This window comes from Lemur catta, chromosome 7 (genome assembly GCF_020740605.2).
Source record: "Lemur catta isolate mLemCat1 chromosome 7, mLemCat1.pri, whole genome shotgun sequence".
Taxonomy (NCBI): domain Eukaryota; kingdom Metazoa; phylum Chordata; class Mammalia; order Primates; family Lemuridae; genus Lemur; species Lemur catta.
In genome coordinates this window covers 58,396,639-58,422,315 of record NC_059134.1, presented here as the reverse complement: position 1 = coordinate 58,422,315, position 25,677 = coordinate 58,396,639, and the positions used below count along the sequence as shown (strand labels likewise).

The following is a 25,677-nucleotide window of genomic DNA, read 5'->3' as shown; positions in this document are numbered from 1 at the left end:
ACAAATGTTCAATCTTTTATTTAGGTATATATCATTACAGTCGGCTAAAAGCATTAACACATGAATAATAAAATAAGTAAAGCTAATAAAACAAAACAAATGAAAATGAGATTAAAGAACACTGATCATTGTTAGAAATGCGAATTAAAAAATCAAAGTACTCACGCCTGTAATCCTAGCCCTCTGGGAGGCCGAGGCGGGTGGATCGCTCGAGGTCAGGAGTTCGAGACCAGCCTGAGAGAGACCCTGTCTCTACTAAAAAATAGAAATAAATTATCTGGACAACTAAAAATACATATAGAAAAAATTAGCCGGGCATGGTGGCGCATGCCTGTAGTCCCAGCTACTCGGGAGGCTGAGGCAGTAGGATCGCTGAAGCCCAGGAGTTTGAGGTTGCTGTGAGCTAAGCTGACGCCATGGCACTCACTCTAGCCCGGGCAACAAAGTGACACTCTGTCTCAAAAAAAAAAAAAAAAAAAAAAATCAAAGTAAAGAGCTCTGATCAAATAAAGTACTTAAAATTTCCAGTTGAAAAACTGTAGACGTTATCTACTGAAAAACGCTAGTAACATATAATAATTCAATAACAGTTATTGGTGGAATAAATGAGTGAATCACAGTCATTAGAAATTATTTTGGGCCGGGCGTGGTGGCTCACACCTGTAATCCTAGCACTCTGGGAGCCCGAGGCAGGTGGATCGCTCGAGGTCAAGAGTTCGAGACCAGCCTGAGCAGGAGCGAGACCTCATCTCTACTAAAAATAGAAAGAAATTATCTGGCCAACTAAAATATATACAGAAAAAATTGGCCGGGCATGGTGGCGCGTGCCTGTAGTCCCAGCTACTCGGGAGGCTGAGGCAGTAGGATCGCTTAAGCCCAGGAGTTTGAGGTTGCTGTGAGCTAGGCTGACGCCACGGCACTCACTCTAGCCTGGGCAACTGAGCGAGACTCTGTCTCAAAAAAAAAAAAAAAATTATTTTGATATTAGTATATGTTCATTTTCTTATATAGACAAACATTTATAACATACATTTAGTTTCTCCCTCATGTAGGAAAAAATAGAAAACTAAACATTACTATATTTACCCCAACCACAGCACTGACTGTGCCACAGTTAATCTCCTCCAAAGTATTAAATCTCACATATAAGCCATAGTACTGAACACATGATTATACTAACAGTTTTAAGAAAATATATAATTATAGAAGTTAAACACATGTATAGTTTTATAAAGAACAAAAAAAATCACCAAAAATATTTACATTATAACATTCTCAAATTCTTTGTCACATATCTTAATGTCAATTAGGTTACAGTTTTAACCTAGTAAACAATTATCCTGCAGTGGAACTAAACTAAATTATAATATGGCATAAATTTCTTAAGGAGTTTCACAGGAAGATCTCTTTTCACAGGAAAAGTTATATCTCTTTCCATTATCCTCCACAATGTAGGTAACAACATATAAAATTAAATGAGATATATGTTTAATAAACTAACATAAAATCACCACTGTAATATTCATAACGTTAAAGAAGGTAACTTGAAAAATCTAAAAAGTGATTCCAATTATTCTAATTAATATTTGAGATTCTAAAAGAACCACTGACTCAAGAAAACCTTTGAAATTATTCAATTATCTTTAATATTATGCTAGCATAATTTAAAATCTAGCTTGTTTAGGATTATGTCTATATAGTAGGTTTATCACTGGAGTGTTTTGATCTGAAGACACAGCCTTAGTGATTCTAATGTGTAATTCTAAGCTAAAATCAAAATCCTTGGTTTATAAACATCAAGTTCAAGTTTATATTAATTGGTATGTAACTGGCTCTATGAACAAATTTCAGTGACCTCCTATATGTTTTTTAATAATTCTCTATTTGACCATTTATTTGAGTTGTTTCCCAGAAATGGTGAATTTTCTGTAAGACAACGGAGTTGAGATTCTGAAGGCTCCTGGGTAGACTTCCTTACCAAGACTCACCATCCCTCAGTAACCTGCCCCATGGACTAGACCCTTGTTATTTTCCCCTTGTTAATGTCCCCACCACCTGCCCCATGACTGTAATCCCTTGATAATTTCAACACATCCTGCCAAAATGCACTGTAGCCCCTTGTGAATTTCTCTGCTTTAAAATCGCAGACATCTTTGGCATTAAAATTTTCTTTCTTCCTTGGCAATCCTCCTTGTCTCAATAATTGGCTATCTGTGCAGCAAGTAACTGGACCTAGGCTGAAGCCCCCTTTTGGTTTCCATAACAAATATAGCAACTAAACAAAAATTCTTAAATCAGGGTGACAGCATGTGGTAATCATTGCTACCAAAATGGAAAAAAAAAAGTTCTTTTTTTCCATAAATATCCTATGACAAGAAAAACACAAAATGAGTGGCAGAGTCTACCTATAAACATTGTTTAAAAAATAAAATGTTGGGGAGGCTGAGGCAGGAAGATCTCTTGAGGCCAGGAGTTCGAGACCAGCCTAAGCAACATGGCAAGACCCTGTCTCTACAAAAAATAAAAAAAATATCCAGGCATGGTGGCATGTGCCTGTAGTCTTAACTACTCTGGAGACAGAAGCAGGAGGATTGCTTGAGCCCAGGATTTTGAGGTTGCAGTGAGCTATGATGAAGCAAGCCACTGCACTCTAGCCTGGGCAACAAAGTGAGACCTTGTATCAAAAAAAAAAAAAGCCAAAAACTGGAAATGACTCCAATGTTCATGAGTAATTATTGAATGGATAGACAAAATGTGTATATCCAAACAATAGAATATTATTCAACAATGAAAAGGAATGAGTTATTGGTTGATATATGCTACAATATGGATGAACCTTGAAAAATTAGGCTAAATAAAAGAATCCAATCACAAAAGACCACATATTGTATATTTCTATTTATATGAAATGTCCAGAATAGGCAAATCTGTAAAGACAGAAAGTAGGGCTGGATGGAGTGGAAACATTGGGGCATGACAGCTCAAGGGTAAGGGGACTTGTTTTGGGGCAATGAAAATGTTCTAAAATTGATTGTGGTGATGGTTGCGCAACTCTGTGAATATACGACAAACCACTGAATTATACACTTTAAACAGATGAATTGTATAGTATGCAAATTTCATTTCAATAAAGTTGTTACCAAAAAGGAAAAAGAACAAAATGCAAATTGGACCATGTTAACTTTTTTTTTTTTTTTTTGAGACACAGTCTCACTCTGTTGCCTGGGCTACAGTGCCACAGCATCAGCCTAGCTCACAGCAACCTCAAACTCCTGGGCTCAAGCGATCCTCCTGCCTCAGCCTCCCAGGTAGCTGGGACGACAGGCGTGCGCCACCATGCCCGGCTAATGTTTTCTATTTTTAGTTGTTTGGCTAATTTCTTTCTATTTTTAGTAGAGATGGGGGGGGTGTCTCGCTCTTGCTCAGGCTGGTCTCGAACTCCTGAGTTCAAACAATCCTCCCACCTCGGCCTCCCAGAGTGCTAGGATTACAGGCGTGAGCCACCGCGCCCGGCCTGTGTTAACATTTTTTTAAGGAGTTGTTGCACTTTGAATAAATTCTAAATTGGTTAAAAAACAAACAAACAAAAAGGAATGTTTTCCAAGGCTTCTCATGAGGTGTCAGTGAATATAGTCTGAGTTGAGATCTTATAAAACAAAGTCAAATTTTATACTACTATGCTGATTTGCATACTTTCAACAAGGTTCAACTGACAACATAATTTATAGATACCCACAGGCATTTTTAATATCTCTCAATACTGGATGTTTATTGTTTTATACTCTTGCTACTTTAAATGCCAAAGAGCCTTTTCACAGGAAGAGTTAAAAGTTAAATCTCTTTCCATTATCCTCCAAAATGAAGGTAGCAAATATAAAATCAAACAATACGTGTTGGATAGGCTGGGCGCAGTGGCTCATGCCTGTAATCCTAGAACTCTGGGAGGATGAGGCAGGCAGATCGTTTGAGGTCAGGAGTTCGAGACCAGCCTGAGCAAGAGCGAGACCCCATCTCTACTAAAAAAAAATAGAAAGAAATGATCTGAACAGCTAAAAATATATATAGAAAAAAATTAGCTGGGCATGGTGGCACATGCCTGTAGTCCCAGCGACTCGGGAGGCTGAGGCAGAAGGATTGCATAAGCTCAGGAGTTTGAGGTTGCTGTGAGCTAGGCTGACACCATGGCACCCTAGCCTGGGCAACTGAGCGAGACTCTGTCTCAAAAAAAAAAAAAAGAAAGACATGTTTGATAAACTAACATATAAAATCACTATTATAATATTCATAATGACTGCTTATAAATGTTAACAGTGATCATAAAGCTTACAAGTTTATCCTTAGAATTATAAAAAATATAGATTGTCTCAAGATAAAAAAATAGAGTGCTTGTTGCTAAAAAGCTCTTTGTTGTATTAGGATGTGCCAGAATGATCAAGACTCCAGATAATTCTGAATGTTTCCCACACTGCAAATGGGAACACACTTTGAACACAATTTAAGCCTAAATTATACTGCATTAGCAGGATGCATTTTAGTGACTGGCAGGGTATAGCTAACTTTTAAAATATTTTATTTTTATTTCATTTTTTAGAGACAGGGTCTCACTGTTGCCCAGGCTGGAGTGCAGTGGCATAATCATGGTTCACTGCAACCTGCAATGCCTGGGCTCAGGAGATCTGTTCCTTCTCCCACCTCCCCCAGCCTCCTGCATAGCTGGTACTATAGGTGCAGGCCACCACACTGGGTCAAAGCTAACTTCAAGAAAGAAAAAGAGACACAAAGTATGAATAACAAATTATGTAACAAAATTATCACAAATGAAAATGAGCAGTGAGAAGTGAGGAAGGTGACCTTCTCTCCTTTCTGATAAGATGCCATCTCTAAACATTACATTCTTCGTAGGAAGTGGAATTTAAGATGGTAAAAAAAAAACTTGAAAAACTGGCCTCAGTGCAAATATCTAGTGTTGAAGCACCTAGGATTCCTAGAATGAGTGAACAAAATTAAGGACTTGTAGACAGAGTTTTCTACTGGAATGTTAAGAGTTTTTGAAAGCTTTCTTTTCTGCAAAGGTTGTGTGTAGCACTTTTCCTACAAAATTTCTCATTTAATTCAGAACTAAACAGTGGAATTGCAAAGCACAACTCAAGAGGAACCCAGTCTGTTTTTGTTGTGGCAACATCAGTGTTCTGTTTTGTTGTTGAATCTGTCGTTGCTTCCTCAGTGACCATTTCAAATGACTGTACTCTCATCTGTTCTAGGCAGGAAGTCAAATCAGGTTTTCCTTTCTCATCAGAAGCATCACTGAGCTTTCTGTTTGCAGGTTGAATAGAAGGTACAACATGGTGACATATCCACAGAAATTCCTGCAATATGCTTTGTATATCCCAGACTCAGATTGCTAATACTGGTCATGTTAGCTGGATCTTGACTATTTGTATCAGTATCAGTAGCTGACAAAGCTTCTTGTTAGGGACTCCTACTTTCGTTGCCATCCTGTGGTAGGAATATCTTTTGTGAATCTAAAGTACTTTTTTTCACTACAGTACGTTTAAATCTGTTTACAGATGGAACATTGTACCATGATGAATGAAGTTGATCCAGATTTATGACTTGTGTCTTCTGTGGGCAAAGTCAGCAATACATGGAAGCATCATTCTTAACCAGGGTAAGTCTATCTTAAGGACATTTGCAAGTGCTGCACCATTAGTATGCTCATCTATTGAAAGAAATACCTTACACGGTTTCAAAGTAATCAACTAATCACCTTGCACTCAATTCATTGTAAAACCTTCAATAAAATAAAATTGTTGTTCAGAGATTGATATATCAAAATAAATAAATTCTTTGCTATATAAACTATGTGCCACATTGTAATTTTTTTTTTTCTTTTGAGACAAGAGTCTAACTCTATTGTCCAGGCTCGAGTGCTGTGGCATCAGCCTAGCTCACAGCAACCTCAAACTCCTGGGCTGAAGTGATTCTCCTGCCTCAACTTCCCAAGTAGCTGGGAGTACAGGCGTGTGCCACTACACCCAACTAATTTTTTCCATTTTTAGTAGACACAGGGTCTCACTCTTGCTCAGGCTGGTCTCGAACTCCTGGGCTCAAGCAATCCTCCCGTCTTGGCCTCCCAGAGTGCTAGGATTACAGGCGTGAGCCACCACGCCCGGCTGCCACATTCTAATCTAATGATCCAGAGAGTTCTAAATCAGTGATTTTATCAATAGCATATTTTTCAGGCAAAGTGCATATCTTTGTGTCAGTTTTGTGATCTAACCAGCGTACACCACCCATGATGCCTCTATGGCAACTTCCACTGGCTATATTGGTAGAAAATGACCAATATATGACCATTCCTCAAATGTCAAAGAAAACTTTTGACAATCCACACTGATTCTTAAGATCAATGTACTGGTGTCTTTTTATCACAAGAAACATTAGACAGTCGGCCCCAGTAAAACTGGGCATTAAATCATAACTCTTCTCATTGTTCAAATGTCCCCCATAATCCCAGTATACTATGATAATGGTGTTATCCTCAGGCTCTTGGCCTTAATATCCAGTCAATGGTAAAGGGACAGCATGAGATGATCTTAACGGTAATAATTCCTCAAAGTATGTTCATTGATCCTTCTTAACATGTTTAGGTTATTTCTGTATCATAACTGATTGTGGATATGTACAGGACAACATGCTTTGCATAATTTCTCTGTGAACGTCCAAGACCCTGTCCCATATTGGCTGGAAGGCTGCTTCATGGGTAGTTGTACTGGATGTGGAACACATGTCTGTGGTTCACAGGCCCTCAGACAGTTGTGGGAGCCTGTGGGAGGACCGGCACCTTACACTTTAGAGTGCTCGGGCTGCACCATGGTAAGGGTTCCCGACAGCTCAGCATGACGGAGAATAGAGAAATGTGTCAGCGATGCATCAGAGGTTCCAAGTTTCTTTTTTAAATTATATTTTAAGAAAAAACAGACTTTGAAAATCATCTTTCTTATGAATAACTCTCTTGGCCCACTAACTTTCCCTTTTATGTGACTATTCCTCAAATTTCACGCAAAAGATTGGAGAATGATGAGGCCAGGCGCGGTGGCTCACGCCCGTAATCCCAGCCCTCTGGGAGGCCGAGGTGGGTGGATCGCTCAAGGTCAGGAGGTCGAGACCAGCTTGAGCGAGACCCCGTCTCTACTAAAAATAGAAATAAATTATCTGGAAAACTAAAAATATATATAGAAAAAATTAGCCGGGCATGGTGGCACATGCTTGTAGTCCCAGCTACTCGGGAGGCTGAGGCAGTAGGATTGCTTGAGCCCAGGAGTTTGAGGTTGCTGTGAGCTAGGCTGACGCCACGGCACTCACTCTAGCCTGGGCAACAAAGTGAGACTCTGTCTCAAAAAAAAAAAGATTGGAGAATGCCTTCACTTTGCTTCTCCCCATTTCAAAATTTTTGCCTTTATGACTCCTTTACTGCTAGGTTTCTCATATTCTTCTTACCAGAGTGATCTTCCCTTCTTATACCCATTATTCTATCCCCTTCTGTTTTCTCCAGGACCTTGCTTCAGCAATCTGTTCCCCTATTCTTCAATCTTTCTTTTCTTCTACTGTGTGTGTGTGTTTAAATTGAAAGCAACCTTTAGCTGAGCGTGGTGGCATGTGCCTGTAGTCCCAGCTACTCGGGAGGCTGAGGCAGGAGGATCGCTTTGAGCCCAGGAGTTTGAGGTTGCTGTGAGCTATGATGATGCCACTGCACTCTAGCCGGGGTGATAGAGTAAGACCCTGTCTCAAAAAAAAAAAAAAAAAAAGACAGACAGACAGAAAATAAAGAAACCCTCCTCAGGACTTTCCTACCTCTCTGCAATGGCTATTTTTTATCCGTCCTCTCTCTGCCAAACTTTCTGAATAATTGGCTGTCCTCTGATTTCTCAGTCTCTGGCACAATTCTTACATATTTGATGAATGAATAAATGAATGAACTGACATTTGTGTCCTCATTCACTTCACTCCAGCCATATAGGCCTTCTTTCTGGGCTTTGAACACGCCAAGCTCATTCCCACTTTAGTCCATTGTGGACGGCTTGTTCCCTTTGCCTGGAACACTCTTCCTCAGATCTTTCCTTGGCCAGCAGTTCTCATCAGCCCTATACACACACATACATCCTTAGAGATCACTATCCGTCTCTTCTTCAAGTTAAGTGCACTTTTAAAGTAAACTTTTTGTTGAAGTATAACACATATAAAACTGCACAAATTGTAAGTGTACAGCATGATAAACTTATATAAAACAAAAACCAATGTATAATGATTACATACATCAAGAAACATCATTAACACCCCAGAAATGATCCTTTGTTTCCACTCTCAGTCACTATTCGTTCAAAGAATAACCACTATCCTGATTTTAACACCAAATATTTGTTTTGCTTATTCTTAAGTATAAAGGGAATAATACTGTATATACTATTTTGCATCTTTCACTCAACATTATGTTTGTGAGATTCATCCAAGTTGCAAGAAATTATAGTTACTTTTCATTCAAAAATAGGCAAAAGCTTTAAATAGACATTTCTCCAATGAAGATATACAAATGGCCAATAAATAAAGATGCTCAACATCACTAATCATTAGGGAAATGCAATTCAAAACTACAACGAGGTACCACCTCATATCCATTAGGATGGCTACTATCAAAAAAACAGAAAAAAATAGGTGTTGATGAGAATGTGAAGAAATTGGAACCCTGTACACTGCTGGTAGGAATGTAAAATGATTCAGCTGCTTTGGAAAAGAGTATGGTGATTCCTCAAAACATTAAAAATAGAACTACCATATGACTAAGCAATGCTACTTTGGTATATACCTAAAAAGATTGGAAAACAGTGTCTTGGAAGAAATAGCTGTACATCCATGTTCATAGCACCATTATTCACAATAGCTAAAAGATGGAAGCAACCCAGGTGTCCACTGACAGATGAATGGATAAGCACAATATAATACAATACATATAATGGACAGGTACAGCATGGGTGAATCTTGAGGACATTATGCTAAGTGAAATGAGCCATTCATAACAAGACAAATGCTGTATAATTCCATTTACATGATGTACCTAGAGTAGTCAAATTCATAGAAACAGTAGAATAGTGAATGCCAGGGGCTGGGGAAGGGAGAATGGGGAGCTATTGTTTAATGGATAAAGAGTTTCAGTTCTACAAGATGAAAAGCGTTCTAGGGATGGATGGTGGTGATGGCTGCAGAACAATATGAATGTACTTAATATCCCTGAACTGTACATTGAAAAATGATTAAGATCATAAATTTTATATTACATGTATTTTACCAAAATTTTAAAAATTAACTAAAAAATTCACTCATTCCTTCATTTACTCATTCATTTTGTAGTGTTCCAGGCACCCTGCTAAAGGCTGTGGATACAATTGTAAACATGACCCCGTGCATGCCTGCAAGGAACCGACAGGCCAGTAGGGAAGTCAGACACACAACCAGTGAAATACAACACCGTGTGACTGTGACTGTGGCAGTCCATCAGAGGGGCACCTAAGTTCCCCATGTGTGTCAGACTCAGCGTGTGTCTCAGAAATGACAGAAGAGAGCAAAGCAACAAATGCAATATCTGTGCCGTTGACTCATTATTAGAAAGCTCTCTCCCAGACAGAGCTATTCAACAATGGAACCTCTGGAGATGGTGAGTCTGCTACTGCCAAAGCGTTTGTTTCAGAGGTGAGAAAATGATTTGTTAGGGGATATTACTGAGGATATTTAAATGTTATTTTAAACATGTGAGCATCCTCTTTTTTCACTATTCCTTCCAAACAGAATCTTGCCAAGTACAATCGATTTTATTACTCTTATGTTCACTCAACTCCCACTTCCAGTACTCTTGCCGTGGTTTCAACAACAGCCTCAACTTCCTAGGACCAGAGTCCACTCCATTAATTCATTCTCCATACTGCAGCCAGTCATTCCTTTCCTTTTTTTTTTTTTTTTTTTTGAGACAGAGTCTTGCTCTGTTGCCCAGGCTAGAGTGCTGTGGTGTCAGCCTAGCTCACAGCAACCTCAAACTCTTGGGCTCAAGCAATTCTACTGCCTCAGTTTCCCAAGTAGCTGCAACTACAGGCATGTGCCACCATGCCCAGCTAATTTTTTCTATATATATTTTTAGTTTTCCAGCTAATTTATATGTTTTTTTAGTAGAGATGGGGGTGTTGCTCTTGCTCAGGCTGGTCTCGAACTCCTGAGCTCAAACGATCCTCAGTCATTCCTTTCTTAAAACACTTCAGTAGCACCACACTGTCCTCAGAATGCTCCAGTTGATTAATGTAGTATATTCGTCAACTTGGGCTGCCATAACAAAATACTATAGACTGGGTGGGTTAAACAATAGGAATTTATTTCTTACAGTTCTGGGCTGGACAGTCTAAGGTCAAGGTTCCTGCCAGTTTGGTTTCTGGTGGGGGTTCTCTTCCTGGTTTGCAGATGGCTGCTTCTTGTTGTGCTGCTTCTTACAAGGACACTAATCCCATCATGGGGATCCCACCTCAGGACCTCATTAAAACCTAATTACCTTGCCAAAAGTCCCATCTGCAAATACTATCACATTGGGGATTAGGGCTTCAACATACACATTTGGAGAGAACACAAACATTCAGTCCATAATATGTGGCATTTACAGCCTTGTAGGGCCCTTGTCTTCCTCTTCATCCCCATCTGTCTCACTTCTTGCCTTTAAGTTTGCAATGCAGCCATACTGACAGCTGATAATCCCTTGAAAGCGCCTTATTTTTGTCTTATTTCTGGGCCTTTGTATGCGCCCTGCCTAGAATAACTTTCACCCACCTTCCTTTGCCTGATAACTCCTATTTGTCCTGTAGGTGTGTTCCTCCAAGCAGCTTTCTGGCCCCCAAACCAGATCAGGTGTCCCTCATCCGTGTACCCACTCTCAGGTGCCTTGTGTGTACCTCTGTTTGTAGCTTTTATCACTCAGTGTGGTCATTGATGGTTTGCAGTTTATTGGTCTTTTCTGCCCTACCACCCTCCACACCAAAGAGCTCCTTGAAGACAGGATGGTCTTGTTCACCTCAGCACCTGATATAATATGTGGCTTATAATGTATGTACAATGAATATTTTCATTTGTGTAGCACACTGCTATACTGTTTATACTGTTTCAGGGCAGTATTCAAAGTACCCTGAAACAAACTCATCTACAGAGATATAGTAATAATTGTAGTTCCTTACTTAATATTCCTTACTCCTGAATAAAATAGTCTTTAAAAAAATTGCCTTTACTTAAAAGATTTCTGTGAAGTCAGTGATCCATTATGTCACTAATGTGGCTGAGAGTTAGGGCTCAAACTATCTTATCTTTTGCCTGATACATTAGAAGAATTTGATAAAAAGCAGATTTCTTTTGAACGACTTGACTGGAGGTGACTCTAGGTGTGTGGTGGGGAAATAGGGCACAGAACTCAGATGTTAGCCTCCCCTGGTGATGTGACCTTCTCATGAGTTCACAGCCCTGGTTTCCTGGAAGCAGAAATTGAGGCGAGGACTGGAAAGGGCACACATGCTGCAGTTTGGAAGAAACTGTCTCTCAGTTCTTAGAATCACAGAACTAAAGAGCCATAGGTCGTCTGATCCAATCCCTGCTTTAAGAAGTGAGGAAAGAGTTCCTAGTATTTTGACCTGAAAACCTCCCAAAACTTCCACAAATTTTGTTTTCTCTTCTCTAAAAGGCTGGACTTGGAGGTCACTAGGCCCCTGATCCTACTCAAAATCTCTCTTAGAAGAATTTATCCCCTCCCCCAGAGTCATCATCTGAATACTATCCTCTGGGTAGATGATGTGTTAATATTGCTACACAGAAATTCATGGATGACATAATTCCTGGCCCCTAGAAATTTACAAACTGAGACCAGGAGTTTGAGAGTGGTTTGTACATTATCAGTCAAGTCAAAAGATGGGGAAACTTTTAAATATGGGTTTTATTTGAAAGCCAAGCCAGATATGAAATCAGCTTTTATTTTTGCTTTTATCCAGTTTGTATATGTGGATTATCTCAAGTTATAATTTAAATTTAGGAAAGTGCTGAGGATGAATGGATATTCGCTTTTTTGCAGGGTGCAGAGGAGTCAGAGTGGGGAAGGGGGGAAATGCCATTAGGAGCACCTCCTGTATTGCAAGGGATTTTAGAGCAACCCTCACGACAAGCCTATGGGGGAGGAATTGTTATTCCCACTTTTCTGGTAGGATACTTAGGTGCAAGGATTCCCTGTGGTCAGGTGGCTAGTAAGGTGGGGTGGGGTAAGGTTTGAAGCCAGTTCTGACTATCATCAGAACCACAAAAGGCTGCCAAGAAGCAGAAAAAGACACTGGCATCTGGGTCCCCATTATCAATCTGAAAGACATGTAGTCTTAAGCTTGGAAATGGGTCATCTGGTTCAACCCTGTCTTTTGTGATGGAGGAGCTGAAGCCTTAAAAGGTAGAGGAACTTGCCTGCAGTCAAACCAGGTTAGAGAGGGCAGAAGGGTAGGTGTGTGGGGGCAGATCTGGCCCAATCCTGACAAATATGAAGCCTGAAGTGAGAACGGAAATCTCTATTCAAGAAAGAGAAGGCAGAAAAGCAACTGCTCTTATTCCCCACCTGAGGTGTGAATTCCTTTATTGAGTCATAATAATTTTCCAAAAATTCTGAGTCTTGCTAATTTAGGCTCTTGGCCAGACATCTACGTCTTTTACCTCAAGCCCCACAACCTTTCAGTGTGCTCACAATCGAGCCAGGGACTGGGGGCTGCAAGGGAGTGGGGCTCCTGCAGATTCATGTCATCCACTGTTACCCCCTGCCCCTGAGTCCCTGGGTTCTTTTGGTCTCACTAGACAACTGTGTCTTTCAAAAACTTATTCTCTGGCAGTTCCTCTCTGTCCTGACAAATCTCTCCCAAGGCAGTGTCCTTATGTTTACATTTGTCCAGAGCTTTTGTTTTTATAAAGTGCCTTCATGCCCAGCTTCTCACATGACCTTTACCCTGGTGAGGTAGGCAGGGAAGGGATTATTACCTCCATTTTACAAGAAGGGGGACTGAGGCTACCCTCTTGATTCTCCAATCAAGGGAATATTTGCAAGCCTCAGCCTCACATTGGCTCATCAGGGCTCCTTTGGCACAGGTTCTAGGTTTTCTCTTTTATTTCTCACATATCTTAGAATCCCAGTGGATTCTACGTGGCAGACACATTACAAATAGGCTGATGATCCATGTGTGACCACGAGGCCTGTAGTCACAGCTTTGTGGTGCTTTGGTAGCATTCCTCTAGACTCCATGGCTGATTTCAAACTGTATTGTGGGCCACTCCTGTCCCGCATTTGCAGTCTTTCCTGCTTATAATTCATTGTCTAATCAGATTTTATGGAGGATACAAGTTTACAAACTTCCGTTATATCCAAATGGATCTGTTTTGGTTTCTCTTGCCTAAATGTTAGGCATGTCTAATGGGTTTCAAAAATTAATATAATTTATTCTCCATCTTGTCAGTGCAAAACAAAAGTGTTCTTAAGATAAAGCACTGAAGACCAGAATCTTCTTCTTCTTCTACTTCTGTTTCTTGAATCAGCAACAAATAAATAGTTCTGTAAACATGTGTAGTCTGTGTCCATGTATATGTGGATCTACTGTTTCATTCCACTCTTCCATTCTTGGTTTCATATAAGTTAAGTACCAGTTGCCTTCTTGTCTTCTTCAAAAAGGAGATTCTCGTAACATTTGGACTTTCATCAAGGCCCGTTGCATCTGCTCGTAGGTTACGAACATCATCACATTCCAGCTTCCCAAACGCAAAAAGGAGGGTGTAAATCTGATGAGAAAAACAACCAAAACATCAGGTGGAGCGGACTAGGAGACCACAAAGAGACCCACTGTGCTCTCCCCCATACACAGTGTTAGTGGCAAAGGACCTTGACTTCTGTTTGTCATGAGCATCTTCTGAGATCCTTTCAGTTGTTTTCTTCTCTGCTTAGGGGATTTAGGCAGAAGTTGGAGTCAGGAAAGGAAAGAAAACTAACATTTTGAGCCAGGTTACTGTGTCAGGCAGTTAATCCTCGCAGTTCTTTTTTTTTTTGAGTCAGAGTCTCACTCTGTTGCCCAGGCTCGAGTGCCATGGCATCAGCCTAGCTCACAGCAACTTCAAACTCATGGGCTCAAGCAATCCTCCTGCCTCAGCCTCCTGAGTAGCTGGGACTACAGGCATGCACCACCATGCTTGGCTAATTTTTTCTATATATATTTTTAGTTGTCCATATAATTTCTTTCTATTTTCAGTAGAGACGGGGGGGTCTCACTCTTGCTCAGGCTGGTCTTGAACTCCTGAGCTCAAAGGATCCACCCGCCTCGGCCTCCCAGAGTGCTAGGATTACAGGCGTTAGCCACCGTGCCCGGCCTCTTGCAGTTCTATGAGGCAGCTGTGATTGCTGCCAGGTTCCTTTTTCAGAACCGAGGCCTGAGAAGGTTAAGAAGCTCAACCAAAACCATATAGCTAATAAATGTCAGAGATGGGGTTCAAATGAGTGTCTGACCTGACTCCACCCTGCTGCCTGGTGTTTCTGGGCTCACTTACATCCTGCCAGGACACTGAGACGCTCGGCCACCGCAGGGTGAAGACAGTGTGGCACCAAATTTAGCTCATTCCAGAGAGTGTGCCTGTGCTGCCGTGGCACAGCAGAGAGAGAGGCCCCCAGCTCAGCTGTGCCTCAGGGACTCAGGGATAAGCCCATGACCTGGCCCCCGTCTTCCTCTCAGCCTCTCCTCTAATCCCCTCCTGGGCCCTTTCACTCCTGCCAGACTCAGCTAGTGACAGTTCCCTGATGATGCCAGGCCCTGTTACCTCCATGCCTTTGCTCATGATGTTCTGCTTGGAATGGCCCCTTACTCTCTTCTTTGCCTGGCTCATTGCTCTTTGCTCTGTAGGAGTCAACTTGGGCACCATAACCACGCTATGGCCTTTCCTGACCCTCACAGGGACTATAGCATTGTGGCAACAAATGTGAACTCTGGAGTCAGACCTGGGTTCAAATCCTAGCTCTCCCAGTTTCTAGCTTTAGAACCCGGACAAGTTGCTTAATCTTTCTCAGTTTCCTTATCTGTGAAACCAGGAAAATAACAGTATCTGCCTTACAGAGTTGTCATGCAGATTAAATGAGTTAATGTTGGACAGCACATAGCATGTACAGGGCCCAATATCAGTAAACACTCAATAAATGTCACCTACTTGCCTGCTGCTCTTTGAGGAAAGCAGCACAGGGCCTGGCACACACAAAATGCTCAATAAATGTTTGACAACTGAGACAAGTGGCTAGAGAGGAAGACTGTAATGATAGAAGCACTTACCAGAAGAATAGTCTGTCAATTAAAATACGGTTTTATTATGTCATTCCCAGGCTTGAGAACCTATGGTGGTTCTCGCTTTCTTGTTGGGTCCAGTCTTATGTTGGGCACCAGAAACTATCTGTTGAAGGCATCAGTGGTGGAAGGTGAGAGGGCCAAGCAAAAGGCTTACCAGTAGGATAAACAACATGTTGGATGTGGTGTTTGATGGTCTGGGTTTGAGCTGTGGCTCTGCCATTTTAACTTGTGATCTTGGAGAAGTTATTTAACTTTTCCAAGACTCAATCTCCTCAGTAAATGTGGAGAATACTACCCAGTTCAGGGGATTGTTGAGGAACCATACGTCAAATGCTTAGCACAAGGTCTAATACATGGTGCCTTAGCTACCATGATAATCATAAATAACCTACATTATTGAATGCTTGCTTTGTGCTAGGCACTTTGGGAGATAAAAGATGTATTAGGTTGGAGCAAAAGTAATTGTGGTCTTAGCATTGCTGAAATTTGCTGTTTGATATTGGAATACATTCTTAAATGTGGTTATGTTATGCATCAGTTTAATGTACATTTCTCACTTTATGTTTCTTTGCTAATGACTTATTACTTGCTGTTTATATTTATTTTAGACTATGGAAATGTATTTAGACAAAAAGCAAATTCCAGTGATTTTTTATTCAAGTTCAAAATGGGTCATAAAGCAGTGGAGATAACTCGCAACATCAACAATACATTTGGCCCAGGACTGCTAACGAATGTACAGTGCAGTGGTGGTTCAAGAAGTTTTGCAAAGGAGAGGAGAGCCTTGAAGATGAGGAGCGCAGTGGCTGGTCATCGGAAGTTGACAACGACTAATGGAGAACAATCATCAAAGCTGATCCTCTTACAACTACACGAGAAGGTGCCAAAGAACTCAGTGTCGACCATTCTATAGTCGTTCGGCATTTGAAGCAAATTGGAAAGGTGAAAAAGCTCGATAAGTGGGTGCCTCATGAGCTGACCAAAAATCAAAAAAATCATCGTTTTGAAGTATCGTCTTCTCTTCCTGTATGCAACAATGAACTATTTCTCAATTGGATTGTGACATGCAATGAAAAGTGGATTTTATATGACAACTCACGATGACCAGCTCAATGGTTGGACCGAGCAGAAGCTCCAAAGTACTTCCTAAAGCCACACTTGCACCAACAAAAGGTCTTGGTCACTGTTTGGTGGTCTGATCCACTACAGCTTTCTGAATCCCAGCGAAACCATTACCTCTGAGAAGTATGCTCAGCAAATCGATGAAATGCCCCGAAAACTGCAATGCCTGCAGCTGGCATTGGTCAATAGAAAGGGCCCAATTCTTCTCCATGACAATGCCTGACCGCATGTCACACAACAAACACTTCAAAAGTTGAACGAATTGGGCTATAAAGTTTTGCCTCATCTGCCATATTCACCTGACCTCTTGCCGACTGACTACCACTTCTTCAAGCATCTCAACTTTTTGCAGAGAAAATGCTTCCACAACCAGCAGGATGGAGAAGTTGCTTTCCAAGAGTTCATTGAATTCTGAAGCATGGATTTTTATGCTACAGGAATAAATAAACTTATTTCTCATTGGCAAAAATGTGTTGATTGTAATGGTTCCTATTTTGATTAATAAAGATGTGTTTGATCCTAGTTATAATGATTTAAAATTCAGGGTCCAAAACCCCAATTACTTTTGCACCAACCTAATATAAGGTACCGATCCTTGGATTTAAGGAGCTTATGCTTTAGCATGGGGCATACTTGTAGCTTGCAAATACTATAATACAAGGCACGAGGTGGTAAATACCATAAAGATGGTGTCAGATGGTATTGCCAACATCCACAAGGAGGAGGGAAAATTTATATCTGAGAGTGTTAGGGAATAGGTGGCATATGAACTAGTCTTAAAGAATGGCTAAGATTTAGATCCTGTAGATAGTGAGAGGCATTCCATGCAGAGGTAACAGTAAATGCAAAGGCATAGAAGCAGGAACATGTGAAGTGTGTTGGGATAGTGAGGGAGGCACTTTGGCTGCCATCAGTGTGGTGATCAATGGTCGTGGCAGTACGTTGGGGAAAAGTTCCAGGATTACTAACTACCTTTCTCTCCTTCTCTCCTTCCCCAAAGACTGGAAATAGATAGTGCTTTTACGTATTCCTAAACTACTTTTTCTCATCAAGGCTTCCTTGACCCTCCAAATCAGGTTTGGTTCACTTTTTTTTTTCTTCCATAGTTCTTTTTTTTTTTTTGAGACAGAGTCTTGCTCTGTTGCCTGGGCTAGAGTGCCATGGTGTCAGCCTAGCTCACAGCAACCTCAAACTCCCGGGCTTATGCAATCCTCCTGCCTCAGCCTCCCAAGTAGCTGGGACTATAGGCATGTGCCACCATGCCTGGCTAATTTTTCTATATATATTTTTAGCTGTCCATATAATTTCTTTCTACTTTTAGTAGAGATGGGGTCTCGCTCTTGCTCAGGCTGGTCTTGAACTCCTGAGCTCAAACAATCCACCTGCCTCAGCCTCCCAGAGTGCTAGGATTACAGGCGTGAGCTACTGCGCCCAGTCCTCCATAGTTCTTTATACTTCTTCTTCATGGCATTTACATCTGTACTGTTTACTACTACATCCCCAGACTGACCCATTATAGCTACATTAGAAAAGAAAGAAGCCCCAGTTCTCTGGGAGAGAGTGCTGGAGGTATAGGAGGCGGCTCACCCCTTGTAGAAGGCTGTGGGGCCCTCGTGGACTACCATCTTTAGCATGCAGTCCAGGGGGCTGCGGTACTGGCCTGGTGGTGAGTTCATATACCGGGTCTTTACCACGTCCACTGGGGAAGCCACCACTGTGGCACAGAAGCCAGCTCCAAAGGCAGAGACAAAGTGGCAGGGGAAGTTGTCTGTAGAAGAGAAGGGAAGAGCAAATATCAAGGAGTGTGCTTGCATTCTGTTCCATGTATGTTTATTGTTTGTCCCCAACTAAACCTTGAACTTCTTGAGGATAAGGACAGTATTTTCCATATCTCTCTGTGCCCAGGGCTAAGCTCTTCGTAAATGCTGGCAAACTAGAACTGGGCCATTCCAGAGTTGGAAGGTCATCCAGCCCAAACCATCTTGTTTGAGGAAACTGAAATCAGGGAAGGTGAGAGACCCCTGCTTAAAGATCCGCAGTGAGAAATGGTGCTAGGACTGGCATCCAGTTTCCAGCCTCCCAGCCTAGGTGTCTTTCCTACCAGTCATGGTCAAGTACTGGGCACTTTTCACTGTTGGCTACTGCTCTCTCTACTCCTCCTAAAGGCTTGTTATCTCTGGGTGGTGCCCACTCTGTGGAGTTCCGTGTCCCTGTCCTGCTGAGGGAGGGCTGTCTGCCTGGAGCCTGGTGCCTCACCTGTGAGCAGGCGATAGTCCAGCAGCTTCTCCTTGATGATGTCGTAGGTCACCATCTCAGCACAGTTGACAATGGCATTCCTCGTGATGTTGGGAAAAGTTCCTGTTAGGAAGGGAGTCGGGGCTGATGAATGGGGAATGGGAGAAGTGGAAGCCCTGGTTGCAAGGCCACAGTTTGGGGCATAGTGCCCCATTCCAATGGTTTCAGCTAGCAGAGCCTGCCCCAGCTGAGCAGATTCCACACTTTCCTTTCTAGGGTTAATGTGTCTTCCTCAGAGACAGAAAAGAGAGAGGCTCACTTTTGTTGATTTGGCCACATTTTGGAGGATAATCTATAATAGCTGTCAAAATTAAAATATGCTTCCCTGAGACCCAGGTGCAACCAGAAAAGGAAGTCATTCTTTGGAAAAGGGAGGCTGAGATTTTGGAACAGTGGCAGAATGTAGTCCTAGCAGGGCCCAAGGAGAACATCAAGACCAACCTCCTGGTTTCACAGGAGGGGACAGTTCTGGGAGGGCACCCAGCAAGTGAGTGCAGAGCCAGGGCTATGACCCAGATGTCTTGCCCTTAAATTTCACTGGGTCACTGTTCCTTCCACAAGGATTCGTATGACGTCGCCCACATGTGAGAGATTCCAGCATTCGTCAAGGCGGCCACCACATAGACACATGGGGAACTCAAGAAGCCCCCTCAGCAGTACATCTCCCTGTGCCTCACTCCTCACGGTTATGCTTTTCCAAAGCTTGTTTTCTCTGTGCCCTGCTTGAAAGCCCTTCCTTTCCATCTCCACACACGTGGAGCCTTTGAAGCCCAGCTTAGGCCTCACCTTCTCTGCACAGCTGGGATGCTTTTTCCCACCTCTGGATCTACACCTCTGGCGTGACACCTAGCACATCCTGCCTGTGGTATAGCTGCTCCCTGACTTATCTCCTCTGCATGTCTGCAAGTGCCCTGCTGGGGTGGAAGGTATCTTGTATTCATTTCTGTCTCTCTCGCAGCAGCCTGCTCATGGTGAAGGGCTGGTAAAATGAACTGAATTTGAGGTGCTGTGGCAGGTCAGTGAGGTATTTTTGGTTGGGATGCTCTTTCAGAATCACTGGAACACACCATGCTGGGAGTTCACACCTTGCTCGGTTCCCTGCCCAGCCCTAGCGCAGGGAAGGCTCTGCTGAAGGCCCCCTGAACCTGGAGTCCAAACCCACCTTTCCACAGGCCCCTGAGCCCTTCTTCCCTGGCGATGGTTCTGTAGGCATCCATAGTCCCGCTGTATTTCCTGTCACTCCCGGGCCCGAGAGCGACGCTGGCCTGAAATCGGATCTTCACCACATCTGTGGGTTGGGCACAGGTTACTGCCATGGCCCCTGTGGTGCAGCCCGCCAAAATCCGGGTAACGATGCCGGAATCTGGAAGAAGCAGAGAGTGGGCCAGTGTTCCGCACTGAAGAGCTCTCTGGGATGATGCTCCTCTTCGCGGGGCTGCCCTGGCCCTGTGTCTGCACTCTGTTACTGGGTTAGGGTTTGGAGCTTCCTTGATGTCACTCAGAGTCTCCTTATGAGCGCCTGTTACCAGCTTCCCGACAACCCCTATTCTGCTCTGAGTCTGGACTGCCCTGGTCTCCTGACCCACATGCCAAGATTCTGCTTTCACCCACCCCCTTGGTGTCCCTGGGGACCCGGACACTCACGGTCTGCTCCTTTGGGGGTGTAGATCTGCTTGACTGAGTCGTATAGGCCAATGCGGATGGAGGCAAAGCTCATCTGGCGATGCAGGCCGGCGACCAGCCCATTGTAGGGGCTGAGGAGGCCCTCGGTGCGCACCATGGTCAGGATGGTGCCCACCACGCCACGGTACCGCACACCCTGGGCTGCCTGGGCTGCCTGGTTCTCCCCCTGGATCTGAAGGACAACCGCAGTGGGTGAGGAGCTGGGTGGGCAGGCAGGAAGGGACTGTGTGCACAGGGACCCCGCCCGGGCTGAACCTGAGAATAATCACAACCTACCTGCAGGCGGACCTTGGCTGTGTCCAGTGGAAAGGTGAAGAGGTCAGCAAAACAGGCCGCTGTGCCTGCCCCCAGGAACTTCACAGCCGTTGTGGGAGGCACGTCTGAAGGCTTTAGTCCAACCATGGTCCCAAAAAGCTCTGCCTGGTGCCTTTGGGGCCGAGGAGGTCCAAGGAGAGAGGCAGCCGTGGGCTTCAGTGCAGCGGAAAGGCTGCAGGAGAAAGGCCAGAGGAGGCGGATGGAGCAGATGTCTGGCCCAGTCCCCAGGGGTCCCTCACCACCCAGGCAGGGCTCTAGAAAGTGAGAAGCCTGGGCACTGCCATACTCAAGCTGCATGAATTCGGTCTACGAAAACAAGTCGCTTTCTCATCCCTCATATCTTGCAATCCTTACCCTGCTCCTGCCCCTCCCTTCCATACCATGGGGCAGGCAGGGCTGGTGGTGGCATCTCCACCCCACAGATGAGGAAACCGAGGCCCAGGCAGAGACAAGACGTGGTTCTAACTCCACATACACTCTGTTCTTGCCAGTGTCAAGCTGCTTCCTGTGAGAGGCCTTCTCTCCTAATCCTGCTCCCCGAGGTGTACAAAGCCTGCCAAGTCTCATAGATCCTTCTCTCCCAAATAAATTAAATAAACATTGGTTGTGATTCAACATAACTGTTACTCACCTCGGAAAAACTTATTTTTGCAAGGCAGCCTGCATATAGTCTTTTTTTCAAAAGTTATTTTTATATATTTTTATTTTTGCTTTTTAGAGACAGGGTCTCACTCTGTCACCCAGGCTGGAGTGCGGTGACATCATCTTAGCTCACTGCAACCTTGAACTCCTGGGCTCAAATGATTCTACCCCCTTATTCTCCTGAGTAGCTGGGACTATAGGTGTACCTCTCTTGGCTGAAGAGAGACCATTGCAGGTGTGCTAGAAGACCCACCGTCCACCTGCCTCCTTCCTCACTCTCCTTTACCCCACAGAAGACCAGTAGCAGCCAGGTGCTGGGCTTGTCCCCAGCAGGGAGGCTCTGGCTCCTCTGCCTGGGAGCTGGAATGCAGCATGTGGGTGTGTGGGAGCAGCTGCCTCTCCTAGGTCTGTATCCTGGTAGCCTTTCTCCCAGGCCCTGGCATTTTGCTGCCCTTCCCCTCCTCTGATGTGAGCTGAGTGCTTGGGATCTCAGCATCATGAATCTGAACATCAGAATCTCAGAGTTGGGGAGGCCCTAGCTCTAGTGTCTCATTGGTTGTAGGAGTGTCCCATTTTCAAAACCTTTGGGGGCCACCCAGGCTCTAAAGAAAAAACCCTACAAGTTAGGCATTTTTTCCACTTTCAGTTACAAACTGAGGCCCAGACAGGTGAAATCACCTGTTTGGGGCCACATAGCAGCAGAGGTAGGACTCCCTCCAGGGCTGTGTGATTCTAATGCATTCTCTGCCCAGGGCACTTGGTGTGGAGTGTTTGTGCCTTATCAGGCCCTGCAGGCAGCTGGTTTCACTGGCTTTGACTCCTGCTGGACTCTCCTGCTGGAGAAAGCCTCTTCTTCCCAGGCTGGAGGGCTGAACTGTCACACGGCTTCCCTTCTGAACCTACTTTGTCCTGGCTGCCTTTGACCCCATGCATTCTTGTAGAATGAGCTCATTAACTGTAAAGGATTTCCCCCTAGATGGGGAGCCCCAAAGACAGAGATAGGATCTACTTATCCTGCTTCTCTCCAAAGCCTGGTGCAGGGAGGACACTTGGGAGGGTGGTCAGGGAGGACCAGTTGACCAAAGAACCCCATTTACTGAAGTGGAGAAATAGGAAATGAGATCAGAGATGGACCACAGGGGCATTTGGTAGAGGGCCTTGAATGCCAGGGTTACACTTAATCTAGTGGAGAAGGGAGAGTGGTTGGTGGTTTTCCAGTAACAGACTTGTGTTCAGAGCGTGCGGGTGCAGGTGTCAAGGCTGGACTGGAAGGGAGAGGTGGGAGGCTCCGAGAACAGTGAGGAAGTTGCTGGAATGGTGCCAGCAGGAGGTACCGAAGCCTGAACTTGGTCAAGAGCAGTGGCCAGGGACCAAGTTGGAGCCCATTCCAGGGGCAGTCCTGAGCCACCCAGGGAAATGGAACTGATGGGCATGGACTCAGGTCAAAAGCCATACACACCTTGCGGGGAGGGCTCTAGAACTTTCAGTCAAATTGGGAGAGTGAGGCCACAGTGCTGGGCACAGGTAGGGGCTGCCCTGAGGCCAGTGGCTTTAAGCCTCCTTCCCCTTCACTCCAGCCTCCCCCAGAACCCTAGCAGCCAGCAGACCTTCAACACTGGCTGGTAAAGAAGAAGTCAAGAGAGTCCTTTTCCCTGTAGCTCTGTTGGGGTACCTGAGGGATGGGATGTTCTAGCCTGCACAGCTCATCAATGTTTGCTGAGTGCTTCCTGCACCAGGCACCCTGCTGAGGTTACAGACATTGACTAATTCAATCTCTTCATAAAGCTATAAGGTAGTTGCTATCATTATTTCCACTTCATAAACCAGGGACCTGAGGCTTTGAGGGCTTTAGCTAGTCATACAGCTGAAGTGATGGAGCTGAGGTTGGCACCTAGGTCTGTGCCTGTTCCACTGCCCAGAGAGTCTGATGTCAGGAGAAGCTCAGAATCCCTTAAGCTGCTTGTTTACTGAGTGGATTCTCCACCCTCAGCCTCGGAGATTGAGTCTGTGTTAGAGACAAATTCCCCATGGTAACTCTGAAGTAGGGCTCAGAGGACCCCACTCCGAGACATCCTATTGCCTCCTCAACTCCAACTCCACCCTCCCTGGCAAAACATCCCACCAGAGAAGCCATCCGGGCATAGAGTGACCATGGGCTCTGTAAACCTCCTGGCACATGACCTGGGCCAGGCCCCAGGCCACAGGTGCCCGCACCATCCTGACTCAGGAAAACAGCCCCAAGATCCTCACGTGGAGAGGGCTTTATGCTCTGGAGCTCTGGGCCAGGCAAAGAAGAAAGCACTTCCTATCTATGGGGATTTGCAAAATCCCACCTGAATCAGCTAGTGGGGCAAGGAGAGAGTGACACAGGTGTTGGGTTCAAGTCCCAGTCCTGCCACAGTGCTCTTACCAGGGCTGCAGTTCCCTCATCTTGACAAGGTGAGGGGCTGGACTGAGTCTCTCAGGTCTGTCATGCTATGGCTAATGATCGCTGACAGCTCCTGGCTGCTCTGTAAGCCTCCAGTAAGGGAGAACAAGGGAGAGGGAGAGCGGAGGGGTGGGGAGGAGAAAGGGGTCTTACCTGTGAGTCCAGCCAGGGCAGGGGCAGCAAAGGGGCTTCTTAGGGCTCCATCCCAGGAGGTGGCAGCAGGGATCTGAGGGCCCCTTCTTGCCATTCACAGTTGTTTCTGTCGCCTCAGCTTGGCACTGGTCTTATACATTCCCACTGACCTGAAACCTTATCCTAGAGAAGCTAGTTGACAGCCCGATCACTTGACGAGAGGCTGGCTGGTGAGGAGCAGAGAGGTGATGGGAGAGGTCAGTGAGTTCCAGATTTGGTTCAGTTCTCTTGACTGTGGGCACTTTAATATGGCTCCTTCAAGCTGTGAAAGCTTCCTTGGGTGGTGACAAGGGTATGTGGTGGGGGGTGGACCTGTCACTTTTGACAATCCATACATGATAGGCTGGGCACAACTCTCTCAGGCCTCCTCTTAATAATAACAATGATGATAACTGTCATTTCTTGGTGCCTACTATGTGCTAAATGTTTTACATACATTGTTTTTATTTTTCACAACCCTATGAAGTGGGTGTTATTAGGATTCTAAATTTTTTTAAATTACAGATATACTGAGATATAATTCAAGCAAAACCATACAATTCATCTATTTCAAATGTACCAATTTAAATGGTTTTTAGTATATTGAGAGTTGTGCAACCATCACTACAATCTATTTAACATTTTCATCAACCCCCCAGAAAAACTCCATACACATTAGTAGTCACTTCCCCTTCCCCTCCCCCCAGCCTCAGGCAACCACTAATCTACTTTCTGCCTCTACAGATTTGTCTATTCTGGACATTTCATATAAATAGAATCATACACTATGTGCTCTTTTGTAACTGGCTTCTTTCTCTTGGCATTAACAGTGCTTTCAGGGTTCATCCATGCTGCAGTGTGTGTCAGTACTTCATTCCTTTTTATTGCTGGGGATCCTAAAATTTTAGTTTAACAGAGGGGAAAACTGAGGCTCTGAGAGGGCAGTGCCTTACCCGGGTCATATAGCTAGCATGCAGCAGGGCCTGACCTCCAGCCTCTAAACTATAACGCATTTTGGGCCTAACTGCTGTGAACACTCTTCTCTATGACATGATACTTGGAGGCTTCAGCATCAACACTGCTGGAGCCAAAGGGAGCTGGGGCAGGGTGGAGGGGTCTCCTGCAGCAGCCACTGTAGGCTTCACCCATAAGCACTGACAGTAAGTGCTGTGCATGGCTGAACTTGGGACCTAGATGAAACAGAAAAGTGGGGGGCAGGAGAGGAGGGGCAGAAGGGAGATACACAAAGGAAGTCAACTGGGTAGGGCAGAGGAGGACTAGGCAGAGGACATTTCTGGACTTGGCCACAGAGCCGTGGTCACAGGGCAGAGGTCAGAACTATACTCAAGTACAAAGCTTAGGCTGTACCTGTCCCCTTCCTTGGACCAGGCCCAGCCCTTAAGGTCAGCAGAGCAGGCAGTTGCATTATGTTAGAAGGGAGTGGCTGCTGGGCCTGCTGAGATGAGGAGGGTTCAGGAAGTAGGTTTTGAGTTCCACAGGGAATACAAGCCTGGAGGTGGAGGGGTGAATTGCGGGGAGTCTATGGGGGAGGGATAAACAGTAGGAACCTAAACAAAGGGGCAGCAAGCCCTGGAAAAACCCAGA

General features: G+C 44.3%; 2 protein-coding genes and 1 pseudogene across 2 annotated transcripts in view; 1 reads left to right on the top strand and 2 right to left on the bottom strand.

Moving 5' to 3' along the window:
• DNAJB13 (DnaJ heat shock protein family (Hsp40) member B13) overlaps positions 1-9,468 on the top strand; it is a 35,547-nt gene extending 26,079 nt beyond the window's left edge. The window contains exons 9-10 of the transcript XR_006736200.1: positions 5,568-5,668; positions 9,406-9,468. The gene's annotated coding sequence lies outside the window, so the exon portion shown is untranslated. The remainder of the gene's footprint in view (positions 1-5,567; positions 5,669-9,405) is intronic.
• LOC123642011 lies at positions 5,302-12,845 on the bottom strand (annotated as a pseudogene).
• UCP3 (uncoupling protein 3) lies at positions 12,613-24,825 on the bottom strand. The gene is made up of 7 exons (XM_045555492.1): positions 24,055-24,825; positions 20,793-21,003; positions 20,478-20,688; positions 19,996-20,196; positions 18,795-18,896; positions 18,126-18,306; positions 12,613-13,872 (listed from the first exon to the last, which is right to left on the bottom strand). The coding sequence occupies exons 2-7, from the start codon at positions 20,916-20,918 to the stop codon at positions 13,758-13,760; spliced, it is 936 nt and encodes a 311-aa protein (XP_045411448.1). The 5' UTR covers positions 20,919-21,003; positions 24,055-24,825; the 3' UTR covers positions 12,613-13,757.
• Between the last annotated feature and the right edge of the window lie 852 nt (positions 24,826-25,677).